Below are 24001 nucleotides of genomic sequence, written 5' to 3'. Positions count from 1 at the left end.
TCAGGGATGTAAAGTTCGGCAAACCTCACATTAAAAAAATCAATTAGGGGCGAATTTTATACAATTTATCAAAGTCTGGATGATTTCGGGGGGGGGGGGGGCACTGCGAGCTATCACTGAAATGCAGGAACCGCATGATCATGTCATAGCGGGACCTGGACATCACAGCTGAAAAATTGGCATATGGTGGATGGGCTTGGTAGACCAATATGAATGCAGTTCATTTTTTTTGTAAGCCCCATGTTGAGCGTAAGGCCTAAAAACAATCTAAGCTCCTCCACTGTTAGGGGTCTCCATTCAAAAGGGTGGGCATAGCATGAGTTGGGGTTGTTTTGTATGTAATGACGGGCAAAAAGATTTGTTTGGTCCATGATGCTTTGAAGTAACTCGCCAGGGAAAAATACATTTAAAAAATCGATTTCAGAGAAACCTTGTGTTGTGAAAGGGGGGGATTGTGGCTGACCCTGTGCTAGAAGGCAGCCACAATGGGTTGGTCAAGGCATCTGGAAGATGGGTTTGGGCCCTACTTCTTTGGCGTGGAATTCCAGAGCTTGTACTGGGCCTCTCCTCCTGGGGTCTAGCGCCGTTGGCATTTGCTACTCGGCCATTGGGGTGCCTGGTGCTGCTGGTAGCTGCCTGGAGTTCAGACCATCTTCTTTTTGGACAGACTACTTCCATCTCCGATTCGGATGTACTGCCTTTGGGGGGCTCGTATTGCGAACCAGAATTAGAACCGGAATCAGAACTGTACTGGGGCGGTGAGAGCTCCCCGCTGCTCTCATCGGTCAGGCTTAGCATTTGGTATGCCTCTTCTGGGGTGTATACTCTTCTCGACATGGTGGCTGTATGACAGTGCTGCACGACAAGGACTAATGGGCTGTACGTCAGCTAGAAATTGGCTGCATGTCAGGCACTGCTGAGCTCAGGGGACAGGTACTCAGATGGGGTGACAGATACTCAGACAAGGTGACAGGAAACTCCTGATGGGGGAGACAGGTATTCCTGAGGGAGGTGACAGGTACTCCTGATGGAGGTGACAGGTACTCCTTATGGGGATGACAGGTACTCAGGCACTCCTGATGGGGGTGACGGGTACTCAGGTACTCCTGATGGGGGTGACGGATACTCAGGTACTCCTGATGGAGGTGACAGGTACTCCTGATGGGGGTGACGGGTACTCAGGTACTCCTGATGGAGGTGACGGGTACTCAGGTACTCCTGATGGAGGTGACGGGTACTCAGGTACTCCTGATGGAGGTGACAGGTACTCAGGTACTCCTGATGGGGTGACAGGTACTCCTGATGGGGTGACAGGTACTTCTGATGAGGGTGGCAGGTACTCTTTATTCGAGGGGGGGAGATCTGGGCACAGTAGTGATATTAGGTAACACTGTAATACTGTAACTCACCGTTCTGATTTCTCCTTCTCACACTGGAACAGCGTGCGAGGAGGAGAACCCAGCAACCAGTCTGGTTTGTTTACACTTGTGACTGTTTGTGATTGGACACAGCCGGTCACGTGGTAAAGAGACAATTTCATTTCGGGGCTGGGCTTTGTCCAAGGGACGAGCTTCGTCCCCGATCGCCATGCTGCGCCCCCCCCCGGGGGTGTGCACGAGCGGTGTGCACGCCAAACCTATTGAAAGTGACCGGCTGCCTCCTCGATCTTACTCCCCTTCCTGGCCCTTCTTGTTGTAAGGCGGTGGGGAGGCACCTGGGATTGGGTGAGGCTACTGGGCCTGGCCACCTCCTGGCTGACACTTACCCCCACCTCTTGGCTGACACTTACCCCCGCCTCCTTCTGTCTGCCACATTCTAGAGCCTTGTCCTGGCTGAGGTCTTCCTGTGTATGAAAAAGGGACATAGTTTTAGTTTTTGGTTCATCAATCAAACAATTTTCAGCTCATGACTGTTGCAAATTGAATGTTAATAAATAGAAAAGACTATCATTCTGAGCCCAGCATTTTTCATTCTTGTCACAATCATTTTTGGCCCCTACTGTCTATTGATATGTAAAACACTTTTGTTAAATCATTCATTTGTTAGCAATAATAACATCTAGTTAACAACAATAATTTTCAGACAATAAATATGTTAAAAAATACTATACCTGGCTCCAGCTGGGCTCCTCAACTTCTTCCAGGATGGAATGCCCAGTTTGATCCTTGGAAGCCTCAGCTGGGGTTGAGAGAAAGGTGGATGGAAGTGTAAAAAGTGATTCCCTGGCTTCAATCTGGTCTTCCAGAAACCGCATCCTGTTGTAGTACCACAGACTGGGTACATACACATCCTTTGCTGCTGCTCCTGATTTCATGGAAGTCTGGACCCTCTTTAGACTCCTTCCTATACGTGCTTCTCAAGCTACCAATTTTCTTATCCACAAACTCGATGTCTGTGTCAAGGACCTGCGTCTTCACAAATTGCAGCAGTTTCTCCAACGATGACTTCCTAGCTGGTTTATTACGATATAAGGGGTTTTTAACCTCCCACAAATTTCTCATATTCCTGTATCTGTCTGTGAACTGGCCCATGAATTCAGGTTCTTTGAATTGTTTCAATTTGCTGCAAGACAAAACACAAGACAAAAACACTAATATCAGGCTAAACTCTCCTAATCTTATCCCAATATAATCCTCAATCTTGAATCAGTATAGGCCACTGATTTCCCAAGTTAAAATGTTACCTTCGTTAGAACGTTCATCGCTTCTGGTCATCCTTCCTCCGCACACAGAACGTAGGTACAAACAGGGTCTGTCATCCAGAGAAAATTCTTGAAATTATCAGGGTTATTCTCCTGGATCTCCCGCAACAAAGGCATATGACAGAATTGGTCACGCTGGAGCAACCAATTCCTGGTCCGTGAACTCCTCCCCGCCCTGTTCATAGACTGGGCTTGGGTCAAAGAACCCCAACACCGAGCCCTCGCACAGCATGGACTCTACGACGAGTACGTAACCGCAACATGGCTACAAAACGGTTGGTTGGTCAGAACAAACTAACAGAACGCACTGAAGAACAGAAAGGCCTGTGAAGAGCGAGATGAAAATCAGAAAGGAGCAGACAAGAATGCACTGAAAACAGATACAAACTGACTACATGCACTGAAAACCAGATACAAAACCACAAACACAAACTGAAGAGCAGTAACGATCTGAAATGCACGAGGCTGAAAAGCGCGAATCGTTTCTCACCAAACTTCTACTAACATGAGATAAACACGAGATTAGCAGAAGGAGCCCAAAGGGTGGCGCAATGGGTATTGAACTTCCCTTTTAAAGCGCAGTCGTACGTCACCGCTTTCTTGACGGTCAGAATTTGGTGTGACCGTGTGTATGCAAGACAAGCTTGAGTGGAATTCCATCGGAAAAACCATCCAAGGCTTTTCCGATGAAAATTCTGATCGTGTGTACACGGCTTTAGTGATGAGGAGCGGGGGCAAGCTTTGAAAAATGTATTTAATGTATTCTTATCCTCCTTACAGTGCTTGACTTTATCATTCATAGAACTCATTATACCCCTTTAAAACTGTACTCTTGGGGGAAAGCAACTACATCAAATTGTCCAAGATACACTACTTGTACAGGTACACTTATGCATATACTGTGGTGATCTCCCAAACTGCATCGCTACTAGGAATGTGTATTTGATACTTTAAATTCCTTGTGTTTTACACAAGTACAGCTCCCAGTTGAAATGCATGTGATGTGGTTGAGAACTATGTATATGGCTCGCAAACTTATATTACATAAATGGATATCAAACTACCCACCAACCATAGATCAATGGATCAAAGCAATTAATCTTAATTTAAGATGAGAGGAACTGAAATATAAACATAGAAGGTGTCCTAAAAAATTTGGGAAAATATGGCAATGGCAATGGTGGTTAATCTCTAGCCTGTTTGAGCAGTTAGCTGAGTATATTAATGATACTATGATACAGAATCTTGAAAGGAAATAACTATCTTGAAAGGGGCCTGAGTAGCGATTGAAACATAGTTTGGTTTTTTTCCTGGTATTGATGTTGGTTGGGGCTATGTGAGGGAAATGTTTTTTTTTTTTTTTTTTTTTTTTTATGGATGATGTGTAGCATATAGATGATTCCTCTAGAACTCCACACCTCACTGTCAGGCATCAAAATAAATTCTGGGAGATTTGTGTTGTGCCACAGGGGAGTGAATTTATTTATTACTGGCAGTTGGAGTCTACTCATGGCTAGGTTCCAGATCTTAGCGTAATGATACAGCAATGACTTACAATTAACGTTTCTGTCTTCCCCAGTGGTTCGCCCTGTTATCACAACCAACGAGTCTTGTGACGACTGAGACCACTTAGGGCACAGAAAGTGCAGGAATCTTTCTCTATCTTATCAACATGGAAGATTTGGGATAACTGCGCTGCAATGTAGTAAGCATTAAAGTCAGGTAAAGCCATTCCTGCTAAGTCTGTGGGATTTTTAAGTTTTTGCCAGGCGATTTTATGTCTGTTGTTACCCCATATGAACGGCTTCATAATGGCTTCCATTAATTTGAAATGCCTAAGCACCAAATATATTGGTGAGTGCCAAACCATGTAAAGTATTTTAGGTAGGAGGACCATTTTGACCAGGTTTATTCGTCCCATTACTCCCAGTGGGAGGCGAGCCCACACCTGTGTTTTGTGTTTAAGCATTGCAAACAACGGAGCTATGTTGAGTGTCTCATAGTCAGCTGGGTCCCTTGTAGTCTTTATACCCAAGTATTTGATGGTATCTACTCTCTGTAGGGGCAGCATTGCTCTGTCTTTGGGCTGCGGGAAGCTGTCAAGTGGTAATATCTGGGACTTGTCCCAGTTTATCCTGAGGCCGGAGAACGTGCCGAACCATTCTATTAGGTCTAGTGTGAGAGGTAGGGAGTTTTCTGAGTCATCAAGGTATAGCAGGGTATCGTCTGCGTATGTACTGATTTTTTCTGTCACATCCTCCCTGCGAAGTCCCTTTATCTCCGGGTGTGCCCGAATAGCTATGGCCAGGGGTTCTGCCGCCAAGGCATATAACAAAGGCGACAGAGGGCACCCCTGCCTCGTACCCCTGGACAACGAGAATTGCTCGGATGGCCATCCGTTCGCCAGTACCCTCGCCGAAGGGGATTGGTACAAAAGTTGCACCCATTTTATAAATTTAGGGCCGAAGCCGAACCTGCCCAGACAACTCCACAAGTATCCCCACTCCACTGAGTCGAGCGCTTTGGCTGTGTCCAAAGCGACGATTACTCTTGACCCTACGTTGTCATGTGTGGCCTGTAGATTTATGAATAGTCTCCTAAGGTTGAAGGACGTATTTCTACCTGGCATAAATCCTGCCTGGTCGCAGGGTATTAGGGAGAGGACTACTTTATTGAGGCGGATAGCTAATATTTTTGCAAGTATTTTGATGTCTACTTGGAGTAGAGATATAGGGCGATATGACTCGGGAATGAATGGATCCTTCCCTGGCTTGGGAATCAAAACTATGGTGGCTTCTCTCATGGACGCTGGCAGTGTGGAGTCTTCAAATATAGCCTCATATAGCTGTAGTAATCTAGGGATCAGTATTTCTGAGTAGGTGGAATAAAATTCCACCGGTAGGCCGTCCGAGCCCGGGGACTTTGAACTGGGAAGTTCCGCCAGAGCTCCGGATATCTCGTCTATTGTTAACAGGGCCTCTAATTCCTCGACCTGTTCTATGGAAAGCTGGGGAATTGTCAATTCCCCCAGAAATAATTCCATTGGGGAGGTATCTGTCGGGGCTGTTGTTGTGTAGAGCTTACTAAAGAATTCTCTAAAGATGTCTGTTACTCTGTGTGGTTCTGTTTCTATAACTCCGTTAGGTGAGCGCAGCGAGATTACCACGGGGGGCCTATCTTCGCTGTGTACTAGATAAGCTAAGAGTTTCCCCGCCCGGTCCCCATGCTCAAACGACCGCTGTCTATGGAAAAATAGTTTTCGTTTGGATTTTTCGTAGTGTAGCTGGGTCAGCACCCTTGAACAGAGTTTAAGGTTGTCAGCTCTATCTGCGGTGGGGGCCTCGAGAAATATTTTTTCTGAGTCTCGAAAGTTATCCTTCGCCTTAACTATTACCGACTCTGACACTCTTTTGAGTTTGTTAATTCTATTAGTCAGGATCATACGGGCGTGTTTCTTAAAGGCTTCCCACACCAGCTGGACCGAAGCAGAACCTTCATTGATAAGAAAATAGTTTCCCCATTCTGTCAAAAGGTCATCCTCCTCCGGCAGTATGGTCAGCCAGAAGGGGTTCAGCCTCCACGTCACCGGAGGGCAGTTGTGAGGGACTGTGAGTGTGGCCCAGTAGGGACAGTGGTCCGAAAGGGACCTAGGGGAGAAGCCTGCATCTGACAATCTGGGAAGGAGTACCCTGGAGACCAATATAAGGTCTATGCGTGACATAGCACGGTGTGACGTGGAGAAATAAGAGAATTGCCTATCTGTAGGATTCCTGATTCTCCATGTATCTACTAGGTTGAAGTCTGATAGGAGTCTGGCGAATCTTGTGGGGTGAGATGTCGCTGGTTCAGCGGTTGAGGTGTTAAGTCTGTCTAGGGCTGGATCTAGTATATTATTGAAATCACCTAGCCATACAGCCGGGGTGTTAGGGTGTAGAGTCATAAAGTCAAACCCAGCGGCAATAACAGCCGCGTTAAATGGTGGTGGAACATAGAATGCCATGAGGAGAATCGGGTCTCCATAAATTTTAGCTTTTAAAAGAACATATCTACCCGATGGGTCGATCACTGAGTCCTGGAGCTCGAAATAGGTGTTTTTAGCAATCAGGAGTGAGACTCCCCTTGAGAGTATAGTGTGCGTCGAATGGAACGCCCCTCCAATCCATGGTCTCTTAAGTACTCTATGTGCAAGACCTTCAGCGTGTGTTTCTACCAGAGCCACCACGTCTGCTCTTTGTTTCTTGAGGAGTGAAAACACCACCGACCTCTTTATGGGTTCTCTAATTCCGCGGATATTCCACGTGGTAAATTTCAAACTAGACATTTAGATGTGAATATGAGGTATTGAACTCCAGAACTCAGGCCTTCCCCTCCTCCAAGCGTCCCAGCACATACATCACACTGCATGACCATTATCAAATACACCATGGGATTAATATGATAACAATTACCTATTATGGACATTGGGTAAAACAATAAAACTTGTACGATTCTGATATCCCCGACTCCCCACCCCGCCCTGCACCTTCCAAACCTGGTGCGAGCTTCAATCCCGAACTGCCAACAGGGCATAAACATTGTCCAACCTGCGGAGAAAAGGTAATATCTTAGCAGTGTTTGGATGGCAGTCACTGTGATCAGGATATTAGTGAACTCAGGATTCTTAAGCAGCATATACAGCGCGGCCAAAGTCTGTACGCTCCGTTTCAGGTGGTGAACTGTGGTACGTGGGGCGAAAATACGCTGCGTACCGTTGCACATTTCAGGACTCGACTCACCGCCCTTGGTGAGTACCTTTAGACATAAGTTCACTCCGTCGGTTGAAAATGTGGACCTTACTTTGCAGGTTAAGAGTAGGTAACTGAGGTGTGCCGCCAGGACAGGGGACTATAGGTAGTCCGTCAATGAGATTATACTTGTTGTGTCAGGGTGAGAGTCTCACGGGTTGCAACCTGTCAGGGTCTCCAGGAGAGGTATGTGGCTGTGATTCTCGTTGGAGCCCGCCTGTACAGCAAGCATATTTAGGGACAGGTCTGATCAAAGCGAAGCTAGTGTTCAGTCCTCCAACATCGCAGGATACTAAACAGAAGAAGGGAGGGGGGGGGGGGGAGACTGACTGCTCATCCTGTAGATATATGTAGAGTTTTGTATTTTAAGTTATTCCGTGTGGAAAGTCAGAATGTAGTAAGGTGAAAGACCCTGAGAGGTTGCACATTAACTTAGGGGCGAAAAGGAATATTAGAAAACAAAACTTATCTGTGGGCTTCTCTCTGCTCCAACCAGGTAATAGCGGCCTCTGGATCCTCGAAGAAATGCGCCTTATCCTCCCCCTCTACACGGAGCCGGGCCAGGAAAAGCATGGCGTATTTGATGTTCTTTATGCGCAGGCGCCTCTTGACCTCTATGAATGTGCGTCGCCTCCGCTGCACTTCTGCAGAAAAATCCGGATAAACGGCTATCATTTTGTTTCCTAAGGGGATATTACCCTTCATTCTGCTGAGACGGAATATGGCATCTCTGTCTCTGTAATTCAGGAATTTTGCGATGAACGTGCGCGGGGGGGCTCCAGGTGGTGGTAGTCTGCCCGATAAACGGTGCGCACGCTCGACCACAAATGTTGGGGAAAAAGATTCTCTCCCATATGCATCACAGAGTAGATTTTCCAAGAACGTGGGGGGGTCTTTCCCCTCTGCCCCCTCAGGGAGTCCAACAAATCTGAGGTTACATCTTCTGAGGCGATTCTCAATGTCATCTTGCTTCTGAATTAGTTGATTCACTTGGTGCTGCAGCTCAGATGTTGTGTTCTGCAAGGGGGAGGGAATCCTCCACATTGCTCAGCCTGGTCTCAGCCTCAGTGACTCTGCCCTTTAGCTTCTGGAAATCCTGTCTTACCAGTGAAATGTCCACTTTCACTTCCTCAATCCGCGCTGTGAGGGAAGTCTGGCATGCTGTGATGGCTTCCTGACATGATGATATCGCCTCCAGCACCCTCGCTGTGTCTGTTCCGGCGGGAGGCTCCTCTTCCAGCGCAGCGGCGCCATCTTGGCTGGAGGGGTCCGTGCCTTGCCGGCGGTATTGTTCCAGCTTTGCAGCCGCCGCAGATGCCTTCTTCGTAGGCGACATGGCCCGTGGTGGTATGTTGTGGGTTTTATTTCGCTGTTTAGCGGTCTCAGGAGTTTACAGTAGGATCAATGGCCAGCGGAGCTCTGTCTTACCTGCGTCCTACTTCATGCCGCTCCAGGCCACGCCCCCCGTGAGGGAAATGTTTAATGTTTAATGTGTTTTTTGTTGTATAATGAAAAAATTTGAACACCTCCGGCAACAGGTCATCGGATGGAGTAGGGAAGCTGCTGGTCATGTGAGTTGCTTAAATTTTGAATAATACATTTTGTAGAGTGTCTACACTTAGAGGCACTTCTCTAATCTTCTTTTTTTCCAAGCTGGCAGGAGACACATTTTTCTAATCTGGCAAATATAGGCCATCTGGCCTGGAATTGATTGCCTACATTTTTTGGGGTACAGTTAAAGCAATCACTTGTGATCATCATAACGCACCAATGTGATCCTTGATCCTCCTCTAGCCACTGTTTTATGTCCAAGCGGAGGGTGTTTCATAAATGAAAACATAGATGGCCTGAGAAAGGAGCAGGAAGTTCTGAAACATGTAGCCATACCCTTTCAGCGCCAGGACCATCCGCAGCTGATGCCACTTCTGCTTCTAAGTGTAGACACGCTATAAAATGTATTGCTCAAAAAGTAACACACCAATGTGATCCTTAATCTTCGTCTTGCCACTATTTGATGTCCAAGCGGAGGGTGTTCCATACATGGAAACATGGATGGCCTGAGAAAGGAGCAGGAAGCTCTGAAACATGTAGCCACACCCCTCCTGCGCCAGTACTGTCCGCAGCTGACCTCACTTCCTCTTCTGTGACACGCTGTAAAATGTATTGCTCAAAAAGGAAACAACTCTCATGAGAGTAGGGTATACAGAGACATCTAAACATGGCAGCAACAGGCCATAGGGTGGAATATGGACGCTACTGGTCACTTCTGCCGCTCTATCTGAACCAGAAAGCCAGCTGAAACATGTCTGTATCCCAGTATAGTTACTGACATCTCCCAGCTGGCTTCCTGGTTCAGATAGAATGGCAGTGGTGACCCCAGTGGCGTCCCTCCTCCATGCGATGACCTGTTGCCAGCTGTTTTAGATGTACCTGTATACCCTGTTCTCATGTGAGTTGCTTACATTTTGAGTAATACATTTTATAGTGTCTACACTTAGAGACACTTCTCTCTTCTTTTTTTCCAAGCTGGCAGGAGACATATTTTTCTAATCTGGCAGATATGGGCCATCTGGACTGGATTTGAAGGAGTACATTTTTTGAAGGACAGTTGGAACAATCACTTGTGATCATCATAATGCACCAATGTGATCTTTGATCCTCGTCTTGCCACTGTTTGATGCCCACGCAGAGGGTGTTCAATACATGGAAACATAGATGGTCTGAGAAAGGAGCAGAAAGCTCTGAAACATGTAGCCACAACCTTTCAGCGCCAGGACCCTTCAGCAGCTGATGTCACTTCTGCTTCTAAGTGTAGACACTCTATAAAATGTATTGCTCAAAAGGTAATGTACCAATGTGATCCTTGATCCTTGTCCTGCCACTATTTGAAGTCCAAGCGGAAGGTCTTCCATACATGGAGACATGGATGGCCTGAGAAAGGAGCAGGAAGCTCTGAAACTTGTAGCCACGCCCCTTTAGCAGGAAGACTGTCCACAGCTGATGTCACTTTCGCTTCTAAGTGTAGACACTCTATAAAATGTACTGCTCAAAAAGTAATGCACCAATGTGATCCTTGATCCTCATCTTGCCATTATTTGATGTCCAAGCTGAAAGTGTTCCATACATGGAAACATGCATGGCCTAAGAAAGGAGCAGAAAGCACTGAAATTTGTAGCCACACCCATTCAGTGCCAGGACCGTCCGCATGTGACGTCACTTCCACATTTGCACCCTCAGTGCAAAAATAGAGTAGCGCTGCTGAAAAATGTATACAATATCAACTGTGTTCAAATCAGTGATACCAATATGTTAAAACTATATAATGCAATCTTTCAATACTGTGCAAAAAAATAGGAAATAAATGTCCATCAAATCAGTTCTCAGTCTATAAAAATCATTTTTTTTCAGAATGAAGATATTAATCACTCTCTATAATGTGAATATCCCACTTCCAAAACTCACCTCCACTCCGGAGAAAAGGAGCCTTTACTGATATACTGTACTCCTTTATTTGTGGAAACACAAATTGGTGTATGAGCGGCAGCTACATTCAATTTCAAACAATATTTATGGAACTTTATGTTGCACTTTGCTACTTTGTAAGGTGAGCACAAAAATGTTTTTTTTTTTGAGAGGTAGCACAAGGGAAACACATTATGCTTTTAAGGGTGGCTCTGGACGTTTCCTTGTTCACAACCTAGCGTTGCCTACACAGAGCTGCAGTCGTTCTTACAGCGGGAGATACAGTCATTAAGGATCTGTGCGGATACTTCTATGTGACATGTACCTATGTTCAGTGAGTTGCCAATTGTCTTTTACAATAAATGAGTGTATTTTAATGCTACACTTAGTTGGCACCATCTCGTTTTACCATTACAGAGACTGCTTCTACATCCTGGGTAAGCTTCCTTAAGTGTTTTGGACACCATACCTATAAAGTTTTTGGAATGTCCTATATTTACTGTATATGCTTTGCACATGTTTTTTGGATATTTCATCTATTGTGTTGCCCGGATTACATCATGATAATTAGGACGGGGTCGGGTGGTTTTAACTTTATAATGCTCCATTTTTCATTTACTATGGCAAGATAGAAATACTTGGCTATTAGGGAGGTACCACATCCATGTCAGCTACTATACAGTTTGGACTTTACTGGTACCAGGGAGGGATAACTACACCAAATTATAAAAAGTTCCATTTTATTACAAATCATTAAAGAACACTGAAAAACAATCCCTATTATGCGATGCATGCCAATATCGTTAGGACTTTGCTATAAATTCCAAGAGGTCAACATGCTTCATCTACATACTTGCTCAGGACTTTTTTATCTTGGCAGCAAAGAAAATTAACCTAACTGAAGAAAGACATACAAAATCAGTATATGACATTATTACGATCATTTATTCATTCACTGTTATGCATGGAAACTTAATTTTAGTTTTTTTTTTAGTTTTTTTGTTAAATGTAAAGGCTTATCAGCAAGACTCACTCAATACCAAATCAGTCTTATTAAAAGGCTTAAAGCAGAGTTCAACCCAAAAGTGGAAGCTCCGCTTATTCGCACCCTCCCCTCCTCCGCTTCCACATTTGGCACCTTTTGGGGGGGAGCGGATATCTGTCAGAACCAGGTATCTGCTCCCACTTCCGTGTAAAATTGCTGAATCATTGTGCAGCAATCTGCAAACCATCCAGCCCCACCTCCTCCCCCCCGATGCCTTCTGGGAGACACACAGGTCCCATAAGATAGCGGGACCATTCAGAAAACTCAGCATGACTCACGCATGTGCAGTGGGAAACAGGCTGTGAAGCCGCAAGCCTTCACTTCCTGTTTCTCTTAGTAAGGATGCCAGCACCTGCACCCAGAGTCGATGGATGGGTCGGGTGCTCCTTGGACAGGTAAGTGTCCTTATATTAAAAGTCAGCAGATACAGCATTTTTAGCTGCTGACTTTGCTTTAAATAGATCCAGTTATTTAATCATATTAAATCAAATTATATATTACATCCCTTGATCAGCAACCATCCATTAAAAAAAAAAAAAAATTAGTGTCTTGTGTAACAGCTCAGCCAGTTCTTGAAGTAAAGAAGTGCAAGTTTAGTCCTCCGTTGCTGTGCAGTGTTTTGCCGGAATGAGTCGTATTTTTGTGACTGTTTAAGTAGGTTTTCATCTTTTGGTTTTTCTTTTTTCTGGTGTCCAACAGTGACATGGCTACAAGAACCCACTCTCAGGCGCCCCAAACCATCAATGAAGAATTCTGGAATTAAAAAAAAAACATTTTTTATATTTTCTTTAAGTACAACTAAAGACTCCTGTAAGACTGGCTAAGCAAGCTATGGAAGTGCAGCTTTCAGGCTGAAACATAAGCATCAGCAGTTTCCAGAAGTGGCAATATGGCTGGAGCTCCAAACAGCACCTCTCTCAGCTGGGTGATGACAGAAAGTGGAGGGGATGTGGCTACATGTTTTAAGGCAGACAGAAGGGCCCCTTTATTAAACCATTGGATGTTTTGATAAAGATTTGATAAAAGGGCCCTCCTGTTTGCCATGAAACATTTAGCCACATCCCCTCAGGGGATGTCATCACCCGGCTGAGAGAGGTTTGGAGCCGCAGCCATCTTGCCACTTCTGGAAGCTGCTGATGCTTATGTTCCAGCCTGAAGACTGTCAGCTGCACTATCAAGAACTCTGCTTCAACCAGCCACATGCCTGCTGAGCTCTGCAACCTCACGGTGATCCTAAGGAGGTCTATATAAGAGGACTAAATAGTATCAAAAAAATATGGACCACTTAAAAAAGGACAAAGCAAGTGAGGGCAAGTAACAAAATATAATTCATATTTTTTTGATACTATTTAGTCCTCTTACTCTTATCTGGCATCTATACAGGTATACTCCTTGGATTGGTGGACCCAACCCGGTCCCCTTCTTGTGTATAGCAGATTTTTGATACCATATTTACAGAGTTACCCTTAGTTTCTTTCATCCCGTCATTATAGGTAGGTATTTACATGTACTCCCCTTTCTCTTATTGAATCTCATGGAGACTTAGTTATATACAGTTTCTTGTGCATACAATTTTATTAATCAAATACCCTCTTCTGTCTAAATATCTAGACCCCAGAGTGCTTTCTGACCGGGCGGTGATATTTGGGATCCTCGCTGGTGTTACCGGGGAGTGGGGCCTTGGAGAAATCCTTCTTTTTTCCAACTAGTCTGGCTGTTCAGCTATCTTTTTCCATGGTCATGTGAGATATCAAGGTGGTTTTCTACGATGTAAGCGATTTTGCTTGTAGTTTTTTTTACTGCTGAGACATTTTTTCATTACAAATCAATATGTTTATTAACTATACACTAATATTTGTGATATATGTTTTCTTAGATATGTGACTCTATATGCTTGAATAAAACCCCTGAAGAAGGGCATTCAGCCAGAAACGTTGGGTCAAGTGAGGAGTTGTTCAAAAAAATATATCTACATCCACCCACTATCTATGGATTTGTATATTTATGTGATTGTATTTTTATCTCAGAATTTGTGTCATTTTTGTTGTTAATATTTAATAAAGATATTTATATATTTTTTTATATTTTTTACGTTTACAGTCACTCCTTAAAGTTCCATACCTTAGGGCAGTGATGGTGAACCTTGGCACTCCAGATGTTTTGGAACTACATTTCCCATGATGCTCAAATACACTGCAGAGTGCATGAGAATCATGGGAAATGTAGTTCCAAAACATCTGGGGTGCCAAGGTTCGCCATCACTGCCTTAGGGGGTCTTCTTTTTTGTCTATTGTCACTGGTGGGGATCTGATATTGTGTGAGGGTCTGTTGTTGCTGATGGGGAATGTATTGTTGCTGGGGGGTGTCTTATGTTGCTGGAAGGGATCTACTGTTGAGGGAGAGGTCTATTTTTACTTCCTGCTGGAGGATCTATTGATGCTGGCTGCTGGGAGATCTGTTGTTGCTGCTGGGGGGTCTAATGTTGCTTGGGCGGATATTTTGTAACTGGGTGTGATATTTTGTTGGGGTGGTTCACTGTTGCTGCAGGGAATCTATTGTTGTTGGGGTGGAGTCCATTGTTGCTGGGGGAGTCTATTGTTGTGTGGGGATCTATTGCTGGGATTCTATTGTTGCTGGCTGCAGGGGATCTATTTTACTGCTTTTCTTTTATCGTTAATATGTTCCATACAAATGATACTTGTTTCTGTATTCTCTAAAAGGGGCAGTACTGGTAGGTGGGTAGGAGGTGGAATCAAGGGACAGTGGTCAGAGGTGGGTAGGGGGCAGAGACAAGGGGTAACTCAGACGGGGGGAGTTCCTGCACCTATTCTCCGAGAAAAAAAGCCCTGGAAGTTACTATTAACAGAATACACAGCCTGCCAAAACCATCTTACCTCCCTGAACAAATCCCCAGAGACATTATTCTATGCCTACACTTCTATCACGTTAAAGAACAATTGATGCTAGTGATGCGCAAACAGGACCTAATCCCATCCCAATATCAAATTCTGCAATTTTATGCAGATCTTTCTCAGCATACTCTGAAAAAGAGAAGAAACCTAAACACAATCACTAAAGTCCTCAGGAACCATAACGTACCTTACAGATGGGGCTACCCTACCAAAATCACCATCACTAAACATGACGTTGTGGACTCTCTGGAAAAAGGTATCTTCTTACTGACAGACTGGAAAATCCTTCCTGACCCGAGTGATGACAACAATGCTACCACTAATAGGCGTGTGCCCACTCCTGATTGGAAAACAGTTACGCAAAGGAACACTAAAACACATATATAAACACAACTATTGAACAGGAGTTAGTATGTGTGTGTCCTTCACGTGGTGACCCGGAACAGCCATTAGGCTTGAACTCACCTCTCAATCCACTTGAGCATCAGATAGCTGCACACGGGTATAACTCATTGATCCCACTTGGAGGAGTTTGTCCATATGGAACTTATTATGGTTAACAAAACGTTGAAAAGTTACCTAATAATCTATGTTTTATGTTTTTGGATTCTTTTCCTCTCTTCTTCTTATTTCTGGAATTACACAAGTGTCAAACTTCAAGTATACATTATCGCAGATTCTACAAAGCGCGAAAACCAGGAGGAGCTGAGATCTGGAGGAAAGAGTGCCCATCCAGATGTGGGTTCAGGGTCACAGTGAGTAATTATAACACACAACTTAAAACTGCCATTCTCACATTGGCCACAAGAGGGAGCCCTTGAAATAACTATGTTCATACTAAGCCTATCACTACCACATCTACAACTCCTATTACCATCAACTTTTTGTCTATAAACATCAAGGAAACTTAATCATCCTGTAAAAAGGAAATCCTTATGGAAGGAGGCCCTGACTAATAGAAGTGATATCCTGCGTGCTCAGGAAACACACTTCTGCAATGTGTCTCCCCCGTCCTGTACACACAGGAGTTTTCCCTACACTTTTACCGCCAACGCAGATACTAAAACTAAAGGAGTACTAACCGCAATACGAGAAACTGTGGTGTTTGTTCTACATACAGAAATCAAAGACCCTCAGGGCCGCTACCTGATCCTGGTGTGTGATAACAACTTGGTAACATATACCATTGTGAATGTATACGCCCCAAACACGCACCAGATTCGCTTATTTCACAAACTTATGAAAAAAATAAGTGCTCACAGAAACTAACTAACCTGAACTAACCCTCAAACTTCCATCCAACTACCCTGGAGAATAACATTATACCTTACCAAACACTATAGTAATATCAAAGAAATATCCTTATTCTACAACACCCTAAATAAAAAATGAATCTTCCTCTCTAACATCAATGCCTGGGAACTGGGAGCTTCCTACACACCAGAACAATGGCAAAAAGCACTCCAAACAACATACTCCGCTACCAAAAGTATCAATCTTTGGGAATTAACTCAAAAAATACTTTTACATTGGTATCTAACCCCATTTAGAATATCTAAATTTGACACCCACGCTTCTCCACTTTGCTGGACGAGGTGTGGGTGTGGGAATGTCCACACATTCGCACGCTTAGGGACAAAGCATTTGACCTGATGGCACAAATACTAAAACTACAAATCTCCAAGTCCCCAGGATTAGCTATTTAATCTTTAAGTATAGACTCACTACCAAAAGCCACTAGAGTTATGCCCTGTACACACGGTCGGACATTGATCGGACATTCCGACAACAAAATCCATAGATTTTGATAAAATGATATCATATATATTACCCTTACAGTATACCTTACCCTTACTGTATAAATAAATTTTGTTTTTTATATATATTTGTTGTATTTTGCTATATATCCCTTTTTCATCTGTACCGAGATAGTCCGCTTGCACTTTACCTTTGGTGAGTTTGGGGTTGGGGTCCTCACTCCCAAATTTTCTTTTCAACTAAATTCTGATGATGGCACAAATTTTATTTATCCTATTCTGATGTGTGAGGCCAACACACTTTTTTTCTTCACCTTCTTGCTCATAGCAATGACACAAATCCTAAATGTGATGTGAAATTCAGTGTACATTATAGAATGCCTGAAGCTGGTAACTCTGTAATAAAGAGGGATATAGAACCTCCCCACTCAAGACACAGAATGATCTCAGTTGGGGTGTCGGGGAGGGGTTACCCTTTTACCAAAAGGACAGTGGAAATTATTATAGAACATATTTGACAAGAAGCTCATCATTATACACAAAGTAATAAGTACCTACAAAATGCTTAGAGTAAAGAAGTAGAAACTGTTACTTTGTTACCTTATTACTGTTTTATATTATAACTACTGTATACTATGTACCATTACCTGAAAAATTCAATAAAAAGCCATTGAAGTTAAAATACACAATTCCATTAATTAACATGCCTGAGGGAATCCTTGCATCACTTTTAAATGACAAACGGCTGGTCTGCTTTTGGTATCCACACCATCTACTGGATAAGCGTCTGGTATGGATTTTGAGGCGTACCCCACACTTTTTTTTCTTAAAGGGACAGTACTTTATGAAAAATATATAAACAACATTTCGGGACCCCCCTCCCCCGCCACATACCAGACCCATATCTAGGCATGCAGCCAATATGATGTAGATCCATCTTCAATCATGATGGACAATGCCCAAGGACACAATGACCCCTGCCACAACGATCCCCTCCTGCCACACTCCCATTGCAAATAACAGCTTCCCGTTGGCTGCTAAATATCAACAACTGGCTGATGTCACTAACCAAAATATACGCAGTCAATTACATCACTGCCGGATTGTTTACAATTTTAAGCAAGACCAGCAGGTGGATGAAAACTTTAATTTAATGGCGATACTGATACCACCACCAAAATGGTTAACTGGCTTCTGGCTACAGCAGTCTGAGGTTCAGGCAAGTAGGCAAACTGGCCAAATCTGGCCATTTAGTCCATCCATTCTGTGAACAGTTTAGGATTGGGGTGAACTCATAGCTGACCCAAACCCAAAGCTCATCTCTGTGACTCCCCACTGACGATATCGCCCTTCCTTATTCTTATGACAGGAGGTCAGAGGGATTAGAAGTATAAGGAAATCCCTCCAATGGGGACAGAGGTATCAAAAAAAATACTTTTATGCCCCGTACACACGGTCGTATTTTCCGATGGAAAATGTGTGATAGGACCTTGTTGTCGGAAATTCCGACCGTGTGTAGGCTCCATCACACATTTTCCATCGGATTTTCCGACACACAAAGTTTGAGAGCAGGATATAAAATTTTCCCACAACAAAATCCGTTGTCGGAAATTCCGATCGTGTGTACAGAAATCCGATGGACAAAGTGCCACGCATGCTCAGAATTAATAAAGAGATGAAAGCAATTGGCCACTGCCCCATTTATAGTCCCGACGTACGTGTTTTACGTCACCGCGTTCAGAACCATCGGATTTTCTGACAACTTTGTGTGACCGTGTGTATGCAAGACAAGTTTGAGCCAACATCCGTCAGAAAAAATCCTAGGATTTTGTGGTCGGAATGTCCAAACAAAGTCCGACCGTGTGTACGGGGCATTACAGTACAGTAAGGTAAGCGCTATATGACAAAAAAGACTGCCAGAACTTCTAACCCTTCCCCTATTACATTCTAAATAAATGCAAAAGAAGTGGCTAAAGTATGGAAATAACATAGATTGCATTGTCTGTTTGGGTTTTGTCCTGTTAATATTACTTTCTCTTGTGGTGAGTTTTATAGCTTGGCAGAACAATTGATGAGTAAAATAATTCAGATTTATAGGAGCTGGATGAGTATCTGTATCTAGTACCTGGTTGTATGGGGTTTGATAGATACAGGGGGCACCACTCAATGTCATTATATTCTATTCACTAGGCTAGTTTTGAAAATTATGAGATTATCCATTCTTTTGGCCCTTCCTAGTCCTTCATGTAATTCTATATGTAGCACCCTTGTCCTAAACAGGGCTGCTAGTAAATTTAGTTGTGCTAGGTGGTAACTAGCCTGGCTAATTTGTAGTCTTGATCAACTGTTTTTTCTCCTAAGCTTGAGTTTAATCGTAGTCTCTCTCGTCTGTCAATAGGTGGCAATGTTGCCTTGGCATTAGGATCCTAGTTTACAAGGAATTCAGGTTATAAGTAAATATGTTGTCTCAGGCAATTAGCAGGAGTTTCCTTTGGCCACTTTGCATGCTGGGATAAGCTATTTATTTGGAAGAAGTCAGGTAATAGGGGTTCTTTCCACCCGGGCTGCGGCCTGGGTGGGAGTGTGTGGAGCAGCAGAAGAAGTGTAGGCCTGAAACCTGGGGCCTAACCACATGTAAAGAGGCTTGGCCTGAGGGGAGCCTGATTGCTGCCAGGAGGCAAAAGAGAAGGTGTTGCCAGAGGGACGACCACTTCTGTTGCCAGAAGCAAGCGTAGAAGGGATTGAGTTCTGGAGGAGTACAAGAGCAGATGCTTCACTAGCCGGGGACGGTGAAGTAAGTGGTAAAGCTTCAGTATAGACTCATCCAGGAATACAACAGGTAGCTGTAAGTAGAGCTGGAAGAGAAGTACAGCTGGTAGCTGTGAGTCAGGCCTGAGGGATCCAGCGGGTAGCTGAGAGTCCAGGAACCCAGCGGGTAGCATGGGTGAAGCTTGAAGAATACAGTGGGTAGCTGTGAGTTGAGCTCAAGGAATCCAGCAGTTAGCTGGGAGTCCAAAAAATCCAGTGGGCTACTGCAAGCTGAGCATGAGGATCTACAGTGGGATACTGTGAGTGAAGTTATTGCCATAGGAGACAGCAGTTGCTAAAATATACAGATCGCTGCATTCAGCTTAAAGACCCCTTTTCTGTATTGCTGTCTGCCTAGTTCTATTTTGGTCTGCGGAGTTTGCCTAATTGCTATTGCATTTGCCTAATTGCCTAATTGCTATTGCATTTGCTATTGTATTTGCCTAAGGCTGTCCTGTGCCCTAACCCTCTCTCCCCTGTTCCTGTTAAGAGAAATAAAACCTCTTTGTTAGTAACCTGCGCCCTAAAGAGGAATGTCAGCTCTCCCTGACTCTTAGAGGCTCTTAGATGTCACGGAGATCGCAACATTTTGGCGCCCAACGTGGGGCATGACGTAATTTTTGCTGTGGTCACCCCTGGCAATGGACAGCAACTAGCAAGTTTCGTCTGGCTCTGTGGGAAAGTGGCAACTAACATCTTTATTCCTCAGAGACTGTGTTATTATCCTTGTGAACTGTGTGGGGAAGAACCTAAGTGTCTTTTTGCTCTTGGGAGAGTGTCATCCTGGTCTTATGTCACTTTACACCAGTGCTGCAGAAATTAAGGCAGACTCCATGATAGTTTTGGAACGCTGCTGGAGAAAAGAGGCGCTGAAGTTCCTGAAGAGCATGCGAACCTTGGCAGGGGGAGGAGTTGTCGCTCTGCAGAGGAGGAGAAGGAGACACTACTGTAACCATTGCCATTACCAGTACACGTGTTGAGATACTGTTACCTAGAAGAGAGTATAGAGCAATTCAAGTCTCAATGTCTGATCGGAAAGTCTATGTATCGGGCATCAGTCCTGGTCCGGGTGGGCTGAAAGAGGTCCTTACCGATACCGGAGTGCGGTATGTACTGAAAGGTGTGCCACCATCCATCTCATCATTTGGCTTTTCTGTTCAAAGCGGTGTGATTTTGTGTTTCATGTACTGAAAGGTAGCCTGGCGCTTTATACAGTGGGAGGCTATGAAGCAATTGGATTGTTGTTGTTGTGTGCCAAGTGTTCCGGCCTAGCTACGAATGTTCGCCCCTGGATTACCTGTGGACATTGCAGGAAACCACTACTAGAGGCAGTTTTGCTAGCCCTACCCCCACGGGTGCTACAAGTGAATTTGGACAAGTGTGTCACCATTCCAGCTCCAGAACCAGTTTCTGAGAACACTGCTTCTGTCACCCTGCATGCTGAAGTAGCTACTCCTTTGGCTATCATAACCGCAGCCATGCATCCCAGTGATCTCCCGGGGTTGGGGCCGGGCACACCTGCGTTCCTTGATGATGGAACTCCCCTAGAGAGAAGGCAACTGAGCCAGGTAAGCCTGATGGGAGTGAGGGCGATGAGAGTGAAGGCAATGTGCCTGTGGGAACTGGTAAACCTGTAGCCACTAAGGGAGCAGAGTTCATAGTTGCCAATATTGTAAAAAAATATTTAGGGACACTTTTTTGGCTGTAGGCGGAGTCTTATTATAATTGGAGGGGGGATGCTTTTGTTGGTGTGGCACAGGGAGAAAGTAAAAATGCAGCGTGCGAAGCGCGCCGTGGCAAAAAATGGGCATGGTTTATGCAAAATAGGGGGTGTGTCTTAAATGGGCGTGGCTCAAAGGGGTGGTTAGAGTCTGAGATGAATGAGGAATGGAGAGGGAAAGGGGGGGAGGAGGGATGGAGGGACAGCAGCCCCAGATCCTACACAACAATGGAAATATGTGAATCCTAGAAAGTTTAACAATCAGGCAGATAAAGATACTCCAAACACCTGGTGTTAACACTTCAATAATCCCGGCGCCATGGTTGTTATAGTGTCAGGATGATTGAAGTGCATTATTTCTATTATTACATTGTAATATAAAATGAAATCATTCAACTCATCATAATGCCGAATCAGTGGGATCCCTGAGCGTGTCACCTGCCATGTCACCTGCCACCAGCCGTCTGTCCTTGCATCAGGTGCCCCCAGCAGAGTCCATCCTTGCATCAGGTGTCTCAGCAGAGTCTGTCCTTTCATCAGATGTCCCCAGCAGAGCCCCCCTTACATCAGATGTCCCCAGCGGAGCCCCCCTTACATAAGGTGTCCCCAGCAGAGCCCCCCCTTACATTAGGTGTCCCCAGCGGAGCCCCCTTTACATCAGGTGTCCCCAGCAGAGCCCCCTTACATCAGGTGTCCGTAGCAGAGCCCCCCTTACATCAGATGTCCCCAGCGGAGCCCCCCTTACATCAGATGTCCCCAGCGGAGCCTCCCCTTACATCAAGTGTCACCAGCGGAGCTCCCCCTTACATCAGGTTTCACCAGCGGAGCCCCCCTTACATCAGGTGTCACCAGCGGAGCCCCCCCTTACATCAGGTGTCACCAGCGGAGCCCCCCTACATCAAGTGTCAGGTGTCACCAGCGGAGCCCCCCTTACATCAGGTGTCACCAGCGGAGCCCCCTCTTACATCAGATGTCCCCATCGGAGCCCCCCCTACATCAGATGTCCCCAGCGGAGCCCCCCCTTACATCAGGTGTCACCAGCGGAGCCCCCCTTACATCAGGTGTCATCAGCGGAGCCCCCCCTTACATCAGATGTCCCCAGCAGTGCACCCCCCCTTACCTCAGGTGTCCTAATAGGTCTCCGCCACCATTGCAGGACAGAGGGGGTATACAAAATAGTGTCTCCCTCCGCCAGCCACGTGGTAACAACAGAACCCCCGCCCCTTTCCATAACAGACCGGCAGCCGGGCGGGGGGTAGGCGGGGTGGGGCGGAGGGTGGGCGGCGACTCAGGAGCTCCGTCTAGCCACCCAGCTGTGTTCCTGGTCTTCTTAAAAATGGCCGCGGACCTCTAGCGGTGGCAGCGAAAAATCGTGAAAAGCCGGATTTCTCGGGACATTTCCCTGGAAACAATACAATTGGGAAAAGAGTTTAAATCACGGGAATGTCCTGGGAAATCCGGGACAGTTGGCAAGTATGAGAGTTCGGAAGGTCTGCTGCTGCACATGCAAAGTGTGGCCTGCTCCCAGCTGAAGGGTTTTCTACTGAATCAGATTCAGATATCCTGTCAGATCGAATCTCTGAATTGCTGTCTGATAACGTGTCTTGGCCTGAGAGGTGATCTGAAAGTGACGCTGAGCAACAGTGTGAGTCTATGGAGATGGAAGCACTCTTTACTACCCAAACCTCCAGTCTTAAGCCTGAGTTGTCTGCTTCTACCACCCCTATTCTTTGTCCTGCAAGCTCTCTGGAGGAGGAGAGGTGGGCACAACAGATTAAAGCCCCTGATACTCTGGGGCCAGTATCTTCGCCATCCACAAGTATATCGCAAAAGCCTAAAAAAGTTGCAGGTCACCGTGTTAAATGTGCTGTAGATACACAAGTGTTGCCCGGATGTGGGGATCCAAAGTTGCTGCCAAGGTTGTGCAAGCTGCAAAGAATTGTTTGAGAAAAGTGGCTGAGGAGTATGGCTACTTCTACCCATATGTGCCAGAAAGTCTGGACTCTGGAAGCTGAAATCCAATGCAAGTGAGCACAGTGGGTTGATGCTGCTATTCAAGAGTATCTGAAAATTCCTGCTCACTGTGATATAAGAAATTTGTCACCCCGACATACTGGGACATATACAAATGTTCTGCAAACCTGGGACTATGGTCGCCATATCTACCCAGACAGTGTTGTCATTCGCAGGTCAAAACAAGCGGATTTGCAACACTACATTGCCACTATTAGATTATTTGGAAAGCCTGTTCAACTACTTGCTCCTCGGTACTATTGGTAACACTCTTCACTCATTTAAAGTTTGTGTCAAGTCAGTGTGGAACACAGCGATGTGCTCAGTTCGGCTGTGTCAGTTCCACAGGAAGCTGCTCTGCATTTGAAAAATGTTCATGTGGGGACATCCCTGCCTGTGCTGTTTGCTGCTGGACTGTGCTCCTGATACCAGCAGTTGCAGGAGGTGCCCTAAAAGTGACATGCTGGTATGTGCCCTGGAGTTGCCAGTATGCCTCACTCTGCAAAGTGATATGCTGATCTGCTGCCCTGGATTGTCAGCATGTCTTGTTCTTCACATGTGAGGAAAAGTGATCTCAGTCCCCGACTGTGATAAAGAAAGGCTGAGATATGTTCTAAATGCGGGGGGACTTTTGTTGCTCTAGAAGATGGGAAAGTTCTTCATGATTACAGTCCCTTGCATCCTTGTGTGGCTAAAGTGCTTGTTTGAAAGTAGCTATGCATGCAGTCCAGTGTTTGTTCCTGGAAAAAGGGGGAACTTACTGGGAAAATTGCTGTCCATGTTTATTGCAATTACAAGG

General features: G+C 45.1%; 1 protein-coding gene across 9 annotated transcripts in view; it reads right to left on the bottom strand.

Moving 5' to 3' along the window:
* Positions 1-11871: 11871 nt before the first annotated feature.
* The window catches only part of LOC141114251 (beta-1,4 N-acetylgalactosaminyltransferase 2-like), a 330459-nt gene continuing 318329 nt past the window's right edge, over positions 11872-24001 (bottom strand). For all 9 annotated transcript variants that reach the window (XM_073607828.1, XM_073607829.1, XM_073607830.1 and 6 more), the window contains one exon: positions 11872-12745. In XM_073607828.1, the coding sequence (XP_073463929.1) occupies positions 12534-12745 (212 nt within the window). In that variant the 3' untranslated portion in view covers positions 11872-12533. The remainder of the gene's footprint in view (positions 12746-24001) is intronic.

This window comes from Aquarana catesbeiana, linkage group LG12 (genome assembly GCF_042186555.1).
Source record: "Aquarana catesbeiana isolate 2022-GZ linkage group LG12, ASM4218655v1, whole genome shotgun sequence".
Classification (NCBI taxonomy): domain Eukaryota; kingdom Metazoa; phylum Chordata; class Amphibia; order Anura; family Ranidae; genus Aquarana; species Aquarana catesbeiana.
The sequence above is the reverse complement of the archived record's forward strand: the minus strand, read 5'-3'. Positions and strand labels throughout refer to the sequence as shown.